This window comes from Chiloscyllium plagiosum, unplaced genomic scaffold, assembly GCF_037043375.1.
Source record: "Chiloscyllium plagiosum isolate Xiang-an unplaced genomic scaffold, Cpla_swu_hap1 HiC_scaffold_23, whole genome shotgun sequence".
Taxonomy (NCBI): Eukaryota; Metazoa; Chordata; class Chondrichthyes; order Orectolobiformes; family Hemiscylliidae; genus Chiloscyllium; species Chiloscyllium plagiosum.
This window is the reverse complement of record NW_028270161.1, coordinates 58,504,860-58,519,994: the sequence shown is the minus strand read 5'-3', so window position 1 is coordinate 58,519,994 and position 15,135 is coordinate 58,504,860. Positions and strand designations below refer to the sequence as shown.

At 42.1% G+C, this 15,135-nt stretch overlaps 1 protein-coding gene across 1 annotated transcript in view; it reads right to left on the bottom strand.

Annotated features, from left to right (window-relative positions):
• metap2a (methionyl aminopeptidase 2a) overlaps window positions 1-15,135 on the bottom strand; it is a 28,562-nt gene that overhangs the window by 1,798 nt on the left and 11,629 nt on the right. Inside the window, exons 4-10 of the mRNA XM_087999722.1 lie at window positions 13,067-13,169; window positions 10,510-10,671; window positions 8,921-9,102; window positions 8,733-8,827; window positions 7,368-7,464; window positions 3,633-3,736; window positions 2,619-2,734 (exon numbers count right to left, since the gene is read on the bottom strand). Coding sequence (XP_087855848.1) covers window positions 2,619-2,734; window positions 3,633-3,736; window positions 7,368-7,464; window positions 8,733-8,827; window positions 8,921-9,102; window positions 10,510-10,671; window positions 13,067-13,169 — 859 coding nt within the window. The remainder of the gene's footprint in view (window positions 1-2,618; window positions 2,735-3,632; window positions 3,737-7,367; window positions 7,465-8,732; window positions 8,828-8,920; window positions 9,103-10,509; window positions 10,672-13,066; window positions 13,170-15,135) is intronic.

Below are 15,135 nucleotides of genomic sequence, written 5' to 3'. Positions count from 1 at the left end.
CCCGGAGGAAACCCACGCAGACACGGGGAGAACGTGCAAACTCCACACAGTCAGTCGCCTGAAGCGGGAATTGAACCCGGGTCTCTGGCGCTGTGAGGCAGCAGTGCTAACCACTGTGCCACCGTGCCGCCCACCGTGCTGCTCCACTTTAGTGGAGTAAAAATTCAAAACATGTCCATTTGTATCCTTGCGCCAAAATAATGTTTAATATTTAGAGCTTTCTGGGAGATTTGTTGAATAAACTGTTGAATAAAGGGAACTATGGAGCTATGAGGGAGGAGCTGGCCAAAGTTCAATGGTGCAATACCTTAGCTGGGATGACAGTGTAAAAACAATGGCAGATATTTGTGTGTATAATGCAGGATCAGTTCATTCCAATAGGGAAGAAAAATCCTAGGAGGAGGCATGGGTGGCCGTGGCTGACGAGGGAAGTTAAGAAACATATAAAGTTAAAAGAGAAAAAGTATAACATAGCAAAGATAAGTGGGAAAACGGAGGACTGGGAAGCTTTTAAAGAATAACAGAGGATTACTAAGAAGGAAATACGCAGAGAAAAAATGAGGTACAAAGGTAAACTGGCCAAAAATATGAAGGAGGATAGTAAAAGCTTTTTTAGGTATGTGAAAAGCAAAAAAATGGTTAAGACTAAAATTGGGCCCTTGAAGACAGTAACAAGGGGGACAAAGAAATGGCAGAAGAATTGAATTGGTACTTCAGATCTGTGTTCACTGGGGAAGACACAAGCAATCTCTCTGAGGTAACAGTGGCTGAAGGACCTGAACTTAAGGGAATTTATATTTGCCAGGAATTGGTGTTGGAGAGACTGTTAGGTCTAAAGGTTGATAAGTCCCTGGGACCTGATGGTCTACATCCCAGGGTACTGAAGGAGGTGGCTCGAGAGATCGTGGATGCGTTGGTGATTATTTTCCAGAGTTCGATAGATTCAGGATTAGTTCCTGTGGATTGGAGGGTGGCTAACGTTGTACCACTTTTTAAGAAAGGTGGGAGAGAGAAAGCAGGAAATAATAGACCAGTTAGTCTGACCTCAGTGGTGGGAAAGATGCTGGAGTCTATTATAAAGGATGAAATTACGACACATCTGGATAGTAGTAACAGGATAGGTCAGAGTCAACATGGATTCATGAAGGGGAAATCATGCTTGACTAATCTTCTGGAATGTTTTGAGGATGTAACACTGAAGATGGACAAGGGAGATCCAGTAGATGTAGTCTACCTGGACTTTCAAAAAGCTTTTGACAAAGTCCCACATAGGAGGTTAATCAGCAAAATTAGGGCGCATGGTATTGGGGGCAAAGTACTAACTTGGATTGAAAGTTGGTTGGCTGACAGGAAACAAAGAGTAGTGATAAACGGCTCCATTTCGGAATGGCAGGCAGTGACCAGTGCGGTACCGCAGGGATCAGTGCTGGGACCGCAGCATTTTATAATATATGTTAATGATATAGAAGATGGTACTAGCAATAACATTAGCAAATTTGCTGATGATACTCAGCTGGGCGGCAGGGTGAAATGTGATGAGGATGTTAGGAGATTACAGGGTGACCTGGACAGGTTAGGTGAGTGGTCAGATGCATGGCAGATGCAGTTTAATGTGGATAAATGTATGGTTATTCACTTTGATGGCAAGAACAGGAAGGCAGATTACTACCTAAATGGAATCAATTTAGGTAAAGGGGCAGTAGAGAGAGAGGAGAAAGTGAGGACTGCAGATGCTGGAGATCAGAGCTGAAAATGTGTTGCTGGAAAAGCGCAGGTCAGGCAGCATCCAAGGAACAGGAGAATCGACGTTTCGGGCATAAGCCTGAAGAAGGGCATAAGCCTGATGGGTGAGTGCCGAACCAGAGGACACAGCTTAAAAATACAGGGTAGACCATTTAGGACAGAGATGAGGAGAAACTTCTTCACCCAGAGAGTGGTGGTTGTGTGGAATGCTCTGCCCCAGAGGGCAGTGGAAGCCCAATCTCTGGATTCATTTAAGAAAGAGTTGGATAGAGCTCTCAAAGATAGTGGAATCAAGGGTTATGGAGATAAGGCAGGAACAGGATAATGATTAAGGATGATCAGCCATGACCATATTGAATGGTGGTGCAGGCTCGAAGGGCAGAATGGCCTACTCCTACACCTATTGTCTATTTGCATAGAGGTACATTTAGTGGAACAATGGTTGTGATTGGAGGCATAGCCATACTTTCGTTGTTTTTTAAAAAAATTGAAACACAAATTCTGCTGAATGTAATTTGTGCACAAATCCTTACACTGGTTTGCCAAGTTTGCATTACTGAGCAGAAGCTCCAGATCTTGATGCTTAAAAAGGGCCTTTAGTTTTTACTCAAATGGAATTATGACTCCATTTAAGACATTTATAGTGTGCCCTATAAACAGGAACATTAAGAGTTTAACATTAAAACACAAGCCATTTATCATACATCAATTTTGGCACAATGCAATCATATTTAGTCTAAGAATAATAAAATAGTTACACTTGCTAAATGAAAGTGGGATGATATTACCAAGAATCTTAAACACCCCACACATCTCTATTTGGCATCAAGGGACAAATCCTACTCATCATCCATGCAGAGTATTTACAGACCTACCTTATTGGGACATGGCCAACATCAAAATTCTTCATATAGTGGGAACAGTCCATATCATCATGAACAACTCCTTTCCCTGTGCTGCCAAAAGTCTCTATTGCGTACACTTCTCCTTCCTAAACAGGAAACATGGAAACAATGGCTGAACCTTTAAACTTCAACTCCCCCCACTCCCACCATGATGAACCAAAGCACGAGACGTTAGACCTGGTGAGGAAGCAATCCATGACCATAAGACGAGACTTAAAAAGCAGGTGGCTTTTTCTTCAGGATGCCTGAATCTTTGCTGTTTGGTTAGTAGTCATTCCTAACTGCAATTTGTGGGAAACTATTTGGAAGTCATGTTCACAAAAGGCTTTTTGGTCCATTAAGTCCCAATCCTCCCAGTTAGCTTCCAACTGTATTTGAACTCCTCACACCCACTCGCTACTTCTTTCCAACATCCCTCTTTGTTGATTATTGAACACTATCACTGACGGGAGAAGCTCCCAATTACTGCTTTAAATATACTCAGTAACATCTTAATCTCCATTGGCTACACAGTCTGTTATATCTGATACTAAAACCTGACCACTACTTCATCAGTGGTCAAACAAGACGCTGAGTGGTTGTGGCAGACCCTATCTAAATGCAATCTTTGTTTTAACCTCTAGGTGTTCCCTCAAACTTACATCTTTCAGTTTATTTCATTTACACCTCGGGGACACCTTCCTCACCTGGCACAACCCCTTTGCAAAATTTTAGCTTTTCGTTGGATCAGGATATCAATGGAGCAAATTAGCGACAATCTTATAATATCATAATGCAGACTAAACAGCCTCCATTTGCTCCTATGAAGTCATTTTAAGGGAAGAAAGGGCAAAGCTAACCATTTTTCTCACCTATACAAGCAATTCTGATGGAGACTAGAAAAAGAACCGATGAACTATATACAACAGAGAGTTGAAAGGCAGCAATTGTCACTGCCTTTGTGGTGTGCCAAAAGTTTGAAGAACAGAATTTAATGTCCTTTACCTCCATTCTGGTGGCTTCTCCACCTTTGACAATTGGAACAGTTTTCCCTGCATGTATCCTGTACTGCCCAATGGAATGACCATTCAAGTTACGAATTGGTTTTACTGTGAAGGTACAAAATCAAACTTTAGGGAATACACACATTCTTGACAAGAGATAACATTTTTAATGCACCTTTAATATAATAAAAGCATCCAGGACACCTAGCATGAGTACAATAAAGTGTGACCCTGGACTGATAGGGGTCACTGAGGCATGATTTAGGAGTGTTTTAAAGGTGAGAAGAGAGGCAAAGAGGTGAAGTAAGTATATTCAGGAACTAGGGGAGGCATAACAGGCCAGAATTACAAAAGCACAGAGGAGTTGGAGATTAAAGAGATGTGGGGTGGGAAGGTTACAAATGGAAATAAAGATGAGACTAGGTATCACAGAATTTATCAGTACAGAGGAAGACCATTTGGCACACTGTCCCTGCACCAGCTAGGCCCATTCTCCAGCCCTGTCTTTACAGCTCTCAAGATAGGTCACAGCAAGCACAGGGCTGAAAGTAGTACAAGATTTGTTAAGAGTCAGGACAGGGGCAGCAAGCCTCAAGTTTATGACAGGCAGAATGTGTAAGACCAGCCACAAGTGTAGTCATCAAGGCACAACTAGGGCAACAACTGAATTGAGATGAGAAAGGGGTGCAGTTGAGTGATGTTTAAGGTGGAAGCAGGTGGCCTGGTCTGTGCGTGAAGTCAGAAGCTCATTGAGGGCAAATTTAGATTAGATTACTTACAGTGTGGAAACAGGCCCTTCAGCTCAACAAGTCCACACTGACCCTCCGAAGAGCAACCCACCCAGACTCATTCCCCTACATTTACCCCTTCACACTACAGGCAACTTAGCATGGCCAATTCACCTAACCTGCACGTTTTTGGACTGTGGGAGGAAACCAACGCAGACATAGGGAGAATGTGCAAACTCCACACAGACAGTTGCCTGAGGTGGGAATTGAACTCAGGTCTCTGGCGCTGTGAGGCAACAGTGCTAACCGGTGAGCCACTGTGCCACCCATGTTACCAAAAGTTACAGAAAAACTAGCTTAATCTCAGATTGTTGCCAAGAGGAGGGATGGAGTCTGTAGAATCGCAGAGTCAGAGATCTACAGCAACTCGTCCATACTGACCTGATATCTGAAATAAATCAAGTCCATTTGCCAGCACTTGGCCTATATCTCTCTAAAGGCTTATACCCATCTGGATGCCTTTAAAATATTGTAATTATACCAGCCTCCACCACTTCCTCTGGCAATGCATTCCACATACTCACCACCCTCCAAGAAAAAGTTGCTCCTTAGATCTCTCAAATAGTTCCCCTCTCACCATAAGCCTATGGCCTCTAACTCTGGACTCCCCCACCCCAGGGAAAAGACCTTGTCTATTTACGCTTTCAATGCCCCTCGTGACTTTAGAAACTTTTATAAGGTCACCCCTCAGCCTCCGACACTCCAGGGAAAACAGCCCAGCCTGTTCAACCTCTCCCTATAGCTCAAATCCTCCAACCTCCTCCTTCGGGGCGGCACAGTGGCTAGCACTGCTGCCTCACAGCGCCAGAGACCTGGGTTCAATTCCCGCCTCAGACGACTGACTGTGTGGAGTTTGCATGTTCTCCCCGTGTCTGCGTGGGTTTCCTCTGGGTGCTCCGGTTTCCTCCCACCATCCAAAGATGTGCAGGGTCAGGTGAATTGGCCATACTAAATTGCCCGTAGCGTTAGGTAAAGGGTAAATGTAGGGGTATGGGTGGGTTTCGCTTCGGCGGGTCGGTGTGGACTTGTTGGGCCGAAGGGCCTGTTTCCACACTGTAATCTAATCTGTAATCTAATCTAATCTAAACCCTGGCAACATCCTTGTAAATATTTTCTGAACCCTTTTGAGTTTCACAACATTCTTTCTATAGCAGGGAGACCAGAATTGTACACAATATTCCAAAAGTGGCTGAATCAATGCCCTGTACAGCCACAACGTGACCTCCCAACTCCTATACTCAGTGCACTGACCAATAAAGGCAAATGTACCAAATGCCTTCTTTACCACCCTGTCTACGTGCAACTCCACTTGTAAGGAGCTATGAACCTGCACTCCAGATCTCTGTTCAGCAACACTCCCCAGGAGCTTGCCATTAAGTGTTTAAGTCCTGCCCTGATTTGCCTTTCCAAAATGCAGCACCTCATTTATCTAAATTAAACTCTATCTGCCACTCTGCGGCCCATTAGCCATCTGATCAAGATCCCATTGTACTCTGAGGGAACCTTATTCACTGTCCACTACATCTCCAATTTTGGTATCAGCTGCAAACGGACTAACCCTTCCTCTTATGTCCACGTCCAACACATTTATGTAAATGACGAAAGGTAGTGGACCATCACTGATCCTTGTGGCACTGATCACAGGCCTCCAATCTGAAAAACAACCCTCCCACCATCTTCTACCTTTCAGCCAGTTCTGTATCCAAATGATTAGTTGTCCCTGTGTTCCATGAGATCTAACCTTGCTCACCAGTCTCCCATGGGGAATCTTGTCGAACACTTTACTGAAGTCCATATAGATAACATCCACCGCTCCATCCTCATCAATCCTCTTTGCTACTTCTTCAAAAAAACTCAATCAAGTTTGTGAGACATGATTTCCCACACACAAAACCATGTTGACTATCCCTTGCCTTTCCAAATACAGGTACAACCTGCCCTCCAGGATTCCCTCCAACAACTTGCCCACCACCGTCAGGCTCACCGGTCTATAGTTCCATGGCTTTGCTTTACACCTTTCTTAAATTGTGGTACCACGTTAGCCAACCTCCAGTCTCCTGGCACTTCATCTGTGGCTATCGATGATACAAATATCTCAGCAAGAGGCCCTAGCTTCCCACAGAGTTCTAGGGTACACTTGATCATGTCTCAGGGATAGATCCACTTTCATAGATCTTAGGACGTCCAGCACCATCACCTCTGTAATATGGACATTTTTCAAGATGTCGCTATTTATTTCCCCACATTCTCCTTCACGTTAAATACTGATCCAAAATACTTATTTAGTATCTGCTCAATCTCCTGTGGTTCCACACACAGACTGCCTTGCTGATCTTTGAGGGGCCCCAATCTCTGAGGAGAAAGTGAGGACTGCAGATGCTGGAGATCAGAGCTGAAAATGTGTTGCTGGAAAAGGGCAGCAGGTCAGGTAGCATCCAAGGAACAGGAGAATCGACGTTTCGGGCATAAGCCCTTCGGGCCCCAATCTCTCCCTACCCTTTTGTCCTTAATGTGTTTATAAATTCCCTTTGGATTCTCCTTAACCCTATTTGCCAAAGCTATCTCATGTCACCTTTTTGCCCTCCTGATCTCCCTCAAATATACTCCTACTGCCTTTATACTCTAAGGATTCATTTGATCTCTGCTGTCTAACATGAAACAAAGTTGGAGCAGTGTTGTATATGCCAATATATCAATAAAGCCTCAGCCACAGCAACACAATAGAACTTTGAAAGTAATGAGCGATCTATTCAAAATACACATGAATATTTGAGGTCAGTGAGGACTCGACAGGTTTAAGATGGAGGTTCCTAACTGCACAGACACAGGTTCGAGCTGAGGTGACAACAGGAATGCAACAAATGGCCTCAATGCAACTGGCCCGGCACTGAAGAAAGGGCAACAACAACTCCAATGTAACTCTTAGAGTTAGCATGTCCAGCTGATACCTTGATATGTTTTGCCATCAATTTCAACTTCATAGGATTCCATGACTTCCTGAATGGATTCACCAATGTCACAAAGGCGAACATCAATTCCTGCATTCTAAAACAAAGAATTTTTCCAGATTTGAGTGACAGGTGAGAACATACTCTTTCAAATACCCTTCAGATACAGAGCCATCACAAAGGGTCATTGGGTAGGGGATTGGTTACGGAAGCTCACAGGAATCTGCCATGGTCCAGCTTTCTCAACCACTACCTCCTCTTAATCCAATTGTGGTCTTAACCACAGCCTTTCGGATGATGACCAATAGGGATGCTCTGTACACGGGTATATTTCTAATCCTAGGTCTATAACACCAGGATATTTATCTGCCTTACTTGCACTAAAAAGGTTGAATGTTAAATACCATTTTCAGTTTTTCTTCTCACCAAATCCACTTGCAAGACATTTGGTACACGGTAACAATGCTGTAGGCAAGGTTGTTGCTCAAGTACAGGACAGACAGTCGGAAATTAGAGGAGTTAGCCAATCTCACAAACAATATGTTTGTGTTGTATTGTTGTACTGTGCTGCACTCCCTCATTACTGGACTGCAGTGCCAGCTTAGGCCATGGGAGCAACTCCTGAGAATAAGACTCAAACCCATTTCCTACTCATGAACTTGGATGGGTGTCACATGTCACAGCAACTGGCGATGTTATCAACTCAGTTAGGTTATCACACCAGATTTGTGGAACTTGATTTAACATGGACAATCTAAACTTCTGCTCAAATCTGAATTACTCCTTTAGATTTGAATTTTCAATACAGGTGACTGAAGCCTGAAAACTATTCAGATTAAAAATACTCCTGCAGTGGCTTATTATGTATTATATCAAATTTTGATTTTACATAAACATTGCTATGAACTGCATTACAATAATCGTTCATATCTTCATAACTGAACAGGATAACAGCAAGGTCCCAGCTACATGCTGGTCTCAGCTGAGGCAACAGAAACATCATGTCGGTTGTGGAGCTGATGTGTTAAAAATACATGCGTTAATCATAAATACAATGTTGTTAATCACCCAGGAGGGAATACAGCAGCAAATGTATCAGTTGCTCACCATTCATCCAATTCTAAAGAGTGCAGGTAATATATTAAAACTAAAGGGCTCAGGTAAGGCTGTTGTGGCACAGTGAGAGAATCTCTACCTCTCAGCTGGAAGTCCCAGGTTCCAATTCCACCTGAACGTGCAATGACATTGCTGAACAATTTGATTAGAAAGTATCTATTGGGTTCAGGTCCAAAGCGTTAACCAAGCTGCCACCTGCTTTCAACTCAGGTTTCAAGCATGGACAATGTTATTATATTTCCAGCTTACCTTTATACCGGTATTTGTAGCATCTCTAACAGCTTCTATCAGCTTGTCATACTTAGGGTTAAATGCAACTGTGAAAGCACAGTCAATGATATGGCCTGCGGAAGAGAACAGTCAAATTACGTGTTAACTTAAAATGAAATCTCACAAGACTTAAAACATTCCAGAAATAAAACAAAATGTGGCCCAACCATTGACGTGTGTTCCAAAGTCAATTTTGCAGACATCATCGTACTGGAGCACGGTGGGGTCTCCGGCATTTGGCGTGTAGTGAGCTGCACAGTTGTTCAGGGAGCAGCCAGTCGGAAAAGCCAAGCCAGCACTCAGTCCGTTCTCTTTGATCAGCTTACGGGAGCAATCTTCTAGCTTTTCACTGCAAAATCAAAGCTGCATTTTAGTTTTTTCCCCTCAGGGAGGTATAATGGCATCTCCACAACAACCATACACCAGGTGATCTGCACTGACTGATTCCTCTGTCAGACAGTACATTAGGTCCAATTGTAAAAGGTCTACCATGAGTATCAAGAATAAAGGTTTGGCCTGAAACGGCAACAGAAATTGTTGGAAAAACTTAGCAGGTCTGGCAGCATCTGTGGAGAGAAAGCAGAGTTAACATTTCGGAACCAGTCACCCTTCTTGCTAGGAGTCAGGCTAGAGGAGGATAGCAGCTTTCCTTCTCTAAAGGACACGCATGAACCCAATGCATTTAAAAAAATTAACAGTAATGCAGCATTCACTGTTACATATATTAACTTTTGGTTAATAGAAACAAAAACAAGGGGATCATTCAGCCCTTTGAGCCAGCTCCGCCTTTCAATATGATCATGGCTAATCATTAAACTCTGTACCTTGTTCCCGCTTTCTCCCCATACCCTTTAATCTCTTTAGAACTAAGAACGAAATCTAACCCCTTCCTGAAAACATTGTCTTTTGGCCTTAACCACTTTCTGTGGCAAAGAATTCCAGACTCCTCTTTGTCTGGGTGAAGAAATTTCTCATCTCAACCATAAGCAGTCTAACCGTTTCCTTGAACTATGACCCCTGATTCTGGACTCTTCAGGAAATCTTTCCTACAAGAGAATTTATTTACAACTGAATTTAAATGTCCTAGCTGCCATGTTGGATTTTGAATTCAAGTTGCATGCAGATCTCTATACTGATAGTTCAGTAACGTACCTACTATACTCATAACCCATTTGGTGCGGCAGGTCATCGAGGTTAAAAACCAAGCAATATGATGCTTGCGGGCTGCCAGTTACAAGGGAGGAGAGAAATCCAGTGACAGCATTAACAGTATTCCTGCTGTCAGTAATCCTATGCATTATTTAAAGAAAAATCATCAGGCACAGTCAGAAAGAGTTGCCACATTTCAACCACTGTTCCACAATGATCCTGGCTAGAAAGCATCAGTAAAGTGGAGTATTAAGCTTTAGAGACCTTCTCCATTGTGGCTGCCTCAGCAGTCAGTTAATGACTGGGCAGCAGATCAGATGCTCAGCCATCTCACACTGAATGAGAAAACCAAGGGAGCTAACAGTTTGTTTTAAATGTAATTCTTATGGTCTCTCTTTAAAAGGACAGGTTTCCTTCCATGAAAGGTATTCCTGAACGAGTTGAGTTTGCATCACATCCTTCACACCCATTTGAGTATCATAAGAAAATTAGAGTTCAAGTTCTCAAACCACTTTGGTGGAGTTTAGTTATGTATTTTCTGGATTACAAGTCTGGCAACAGCCACCGTACCTAATGTTTTCCATTAATGACAGGAATGTTCACTTACCAAATCTCAATCATGGTCATGCCGGGCTTGAGCCAGCTCCTGACGTATTTGCGCACCTGTCTGTGCGCTTCAGCTGCTTGTCTGAAATCGCTCCAGATCTCTTCACTAGCCTGGTTTAATACCTTCTTCTCTTCACTAGTCATGCGCCAAGCCAAAGTACGACTAAATACAAGAAATGGTGAGGGGGAATGAATAAAGGTTACTGATCTCAAAACAACTGGCCAATTATGAGCAAAGACAACAGATTAAAAGTGCAACATCCCTTTATTAAAAACTCAATCATTTCAACACTCTCCTGTTGTTTGCACCTCTTGTAACTGACACTCAGTTTGGTCTCATTGCATTGACTGGCACGACAATCACAATGTCTAAAGAAAAGATGTTACTGCCAGGCTCCACCAAATCATCCTGAACAGAGGTCAACTGCATGATATAATAAAAATAAAAAAGTGACCTATTCTTTAAAGCTACAACCCATATTTCCGATAATGAATTAAGCAGCTCATAGGAACCAGTTTAAATGTGCAACCATTAATGCCGCCAGATAGGTAATAAAAAACATTAATCATACAAAACTTATTGGAATAAATGTCTTGGAAAATATAACCAGTTAGGTTCAAAACTCAATTTTGATTTGTACAGGTTTCCTGGAGAATTATGATAATAGAGTCAAATGCATTAAATCAGTTTTAAAGAAACGATACAGAAATTTCTGTTTCAGAATTAATCTTATAGGTTTAAATATGGTTTTCTTTATTTATCTGGGCAGTGGGATCACTGGCCAGATCAATATTTATAGTTTGACCCTATTTATCCTTGGTAAGCTAGTGGTGAGCTGCCTTCTTGAACCACTCAGTTCATTTGCATTTAGAAGGGAGTTCCAGGATTTTGATCCAATGAGTGTGGGAAGACTGTTATAGTTCCATATCCATAAGATATAGGAACAGAAATTAGGCCATTCAACCCATCAAGTCTGCTCCACCATTCAATCATGACAGGCAGGAGGCTGGAAGAACACAGCAAGCCAGGCAGCATTAGGAGGTGGAGAAGTCGACCTCTTCTCCTGAAGGGTTACACCTGAAACACTGACTTCTCCACCTTCTGATGCTGCCTAGCTTGCTGCGTTCTTCCAGCCTCCTGCTTGTTTGTTTTGGATTCCAGCATCTGCTGTTTTTGTGTCACTCTCCCACCATTCAATCATGGCTGATAGGTTTCTCAACCCCATTTTCCCCACATTCTTCCTGTAACCTTTGATCCACTTGGCAATAAAGATGATGTGGGGCTTGGAACATTTGCTGCCCTTGTACTTCTAGGGCTGTAGAGGTCAAGTGTTTGAAAGCCTTGGTGATTTCATCTTGTAGATGGTACACCCTTCCACGGTGCACTAGTGATGAACTGGGGAAGTGGTGCATAAGGTGTCAATTAAGCTTTGATGGCATAATATTCTCTTACCCCAGTGGCCTCCTTATATGGAAAACATCGCACCCTCATCAGTCAGATGTCAAAGGATGAGAAATGGAAGCATTGCATAGCGAGGGCAGGCATAATGAAGTCTGCAGTCATTCAAGTAAGAATAGTGAAATTTAAACTGTGTCTATATTTGATCTGGAACTACTCAACACCAGTTCCTTTGACAGGCAACTATTCCAAACAGTCACATGTATTTGATGGTGCCACTCATAAATGACCCTCTTGTCATTTATTCAACGAATGGCAGGACATTAGGAAACTCAGAGGAACCATAGGATGTTTGTCCACAGATCCTTGATGGTGGCATGGTGGGTTAATGGGGTAGTTAGGAAGACATACAGAATGCTTGCCAAGAGCAGGAAGGTTATTTGAAGCTGTACAGGACTTTGAATAGCCCAGAGCTGGAGTATTCTGTGCAATTCTAGTCACAATATTATAGGAAGGACTGGAGATTCACCAGGATGTTTCCTGGGATGGAGCAGTTTAGATATGGAGAGAGGCTGGTTAAGCTCAGGTTGTTTTCTTGGGAGCAGAGAAGGTTAAGGGAGGATAGAGGTGTATATGATTATGAGGGACATGGACAGGAAACAGCTGTTCCCCTTAGGGTCAATAACAAGGGGGCACATTTATAAAGTGAAAGGCAGATGGTTTAGAGGGGATTTGAGGGTGGAGGAAGACTGGAATGCACCAACTGAGGGCGTTGTTGAAGCAGGTAATCTCAACACTTAAAGAGTACTTGGATGAGCCTGGTGTGGGAAAGTGGGACTAGTGTGGGTAGCAGTATATTTTTGGTAGTACAGACCCAATGGTCCGAAGGGTCTCTTCTATATTGTATAATCTTATTGAAGCCTTCAATAACATGTTCGGAGTACGAGAGACCCGGATCAAATTGCCTTTTGTTTGCACTTTCTAGTGAAGACCAGCCACCTTCAGCTAGCAATAAGCACTAACAAAGCACATGGAAAAAACAAAACAGACCAGAAGGCATTTTCCGACATATAACAAATCTAAATTAAAACCAAGAGATGTAAAGTACTTAATTTGTAAATATAATAAAAGCACATTATTGCTTGGACGAAGAACTTACCCATCTTGTAAAGGCGGATATTCACATTCTTGCCCTTTAAGAAAGGCCCCAGTAGGGAACAACTCACAAATCGGAATGGAAGGAGGATCTGTTTGAACCTTTGCTGCTCATAGATAAAAGCATCTTAAGATATAGATTAACAGTGTTGCAAAACAACAAGTTGCATTAAACTCTGTCCCATAACGGAGGATCAGGCAGCTATCCAGCCCTCCAAGCTGTCATTTAACTGAATCATGTTTGGTTTGTTCTTTAACTCTACAATCCACAAACCTTAACTTGCTGTTTCAGAAAAGCTTAAAATTTGGAGCCCATTGAAATGGTCAAACTCAAGTCTTTGCAGCATTTTTTGACAGTTCTAGTACACTTTGAGCAGAAAGGTGTTTCCTGCTCAAACATTAAGGATACTTCCCTTTGTTCCGGACTCTTGCACCAAAGGAAATATTTCCTGTATCTGCTTTGAACAATTCCTTTAATCATATTTAATACTTTGAAGTTAGATTACCCTTCAGTGTCCTACTACTCCAGAGTCTACGAAACAGGCTAGCAGCCCAAGTATCATTTTGGCAAATCTGAACTGTAATCTATCCAGTATCTGTCTACTGGCTACAAACAATTTCAATTCTGGATCTCTCAGCTTCTCCACAACCCTGACCTTCTGACTATTTCCAGGATGCTCTCGTTTCTCTTTCTCAGTTCAGAACGGGTGAGCTCTCACTTCCACACTGAAAACCACCTGCCAGAGTCTGACCCACTTAACTTATTCACGTCTCTTTACAATGCTGCTCTCATTTACACTGCGTACTCTAGCCCCATCTCAGCATCGGCAAGAAGTTGAACATATGGCTCTCCGTTGCTTCATCTACCCCACTAACAAACAACAAAATGCTGTGCCCCAGTATTATATTTAAGAAGAGAGATTGACCCGTTATTTCCAGTAGAAGGAAAAGAGTAATCAGGCAAAACACAAAGCAAAACTCATGAATGGCCAATTCGGACTTCAAAATAAATTCTTGTTGATCAGCATCATTGCCATAGACAAGCATACTGCAGTGGACATAGTTTACCTTGATTTTCAAAAGGTCTTTTGATAAGATGTCTTAGGAGACAATTGCATGTCAGAGTATGCAAAGTTAGGAACAAATAGAATGGATTGCTAGACAGAAAACAAGCAGCAGGAATAAAGGGCAACATACAGAAAGCTAGAAGGTAGATGTAGGGCTGACAAGGATCAGTACTGTTCATGATTTATATTAATGATGCAGACTTTGGAGTGAACAAAAACAATTTCTAACATTGTAATTGATAAAATAGGAGTTGGGAAAAAGCCAATTCTGAGGAGGACTGCAATAAATTACAGGGTGCAATTAACAAGTGTGCAAAATAGTCACTATTGGCAAGCTAATTTCATAGAACAGCAATCAGAGAATTGTTGTCACAAAACCACATGGGTGTACAGTGGAGGAGAAACTTGCAGCATCCCACTGAGACATTCCTCTAAAGTAAGTAACGAGTGTGTGACAATACAAACATTTCAAGGTACTGCACACAATAACTACATTTTATAAAGAATATTGAACAGGAGAGAGAAATAAAGTTGCATGTTACTTCGAAATAAAGAATCTAAATGAGGTCAATAAGTGAAAGGATCTAGGAGTACACATACACAAATCCCCTATAATAAGGACAAAGGTCAATAAGGTCAGTTAGTAAAAGCAAACCTTGCACAATGGTTTAATTTGAGAGGAAAGGAATTACAAAGTGAGGTTACTCATATTTTGATCAGCATTTGGATGAATGCACAGTTATGGATTAAAAAAAAAGGAGGCTGAGGAAAGTATGAAAGAAAATTTACAAAGATGACAACAGAAATGTAAGATTTCTTTTTCCCAGCAGGAAAGGATGAAAAGGCTGGGGTTTGCTTTTGAAAACAAAGGATTGTGAAGAGTTTTGCTCAGTGTAGACACCGTTTCCACTTGTGGAGAACTAAACTAAGCACCAACCATAAGATGTGACGAAGAAAACAAACAAGGTGATCAGAAAAAAAAATCTATACCTCAAATGCAATGAGA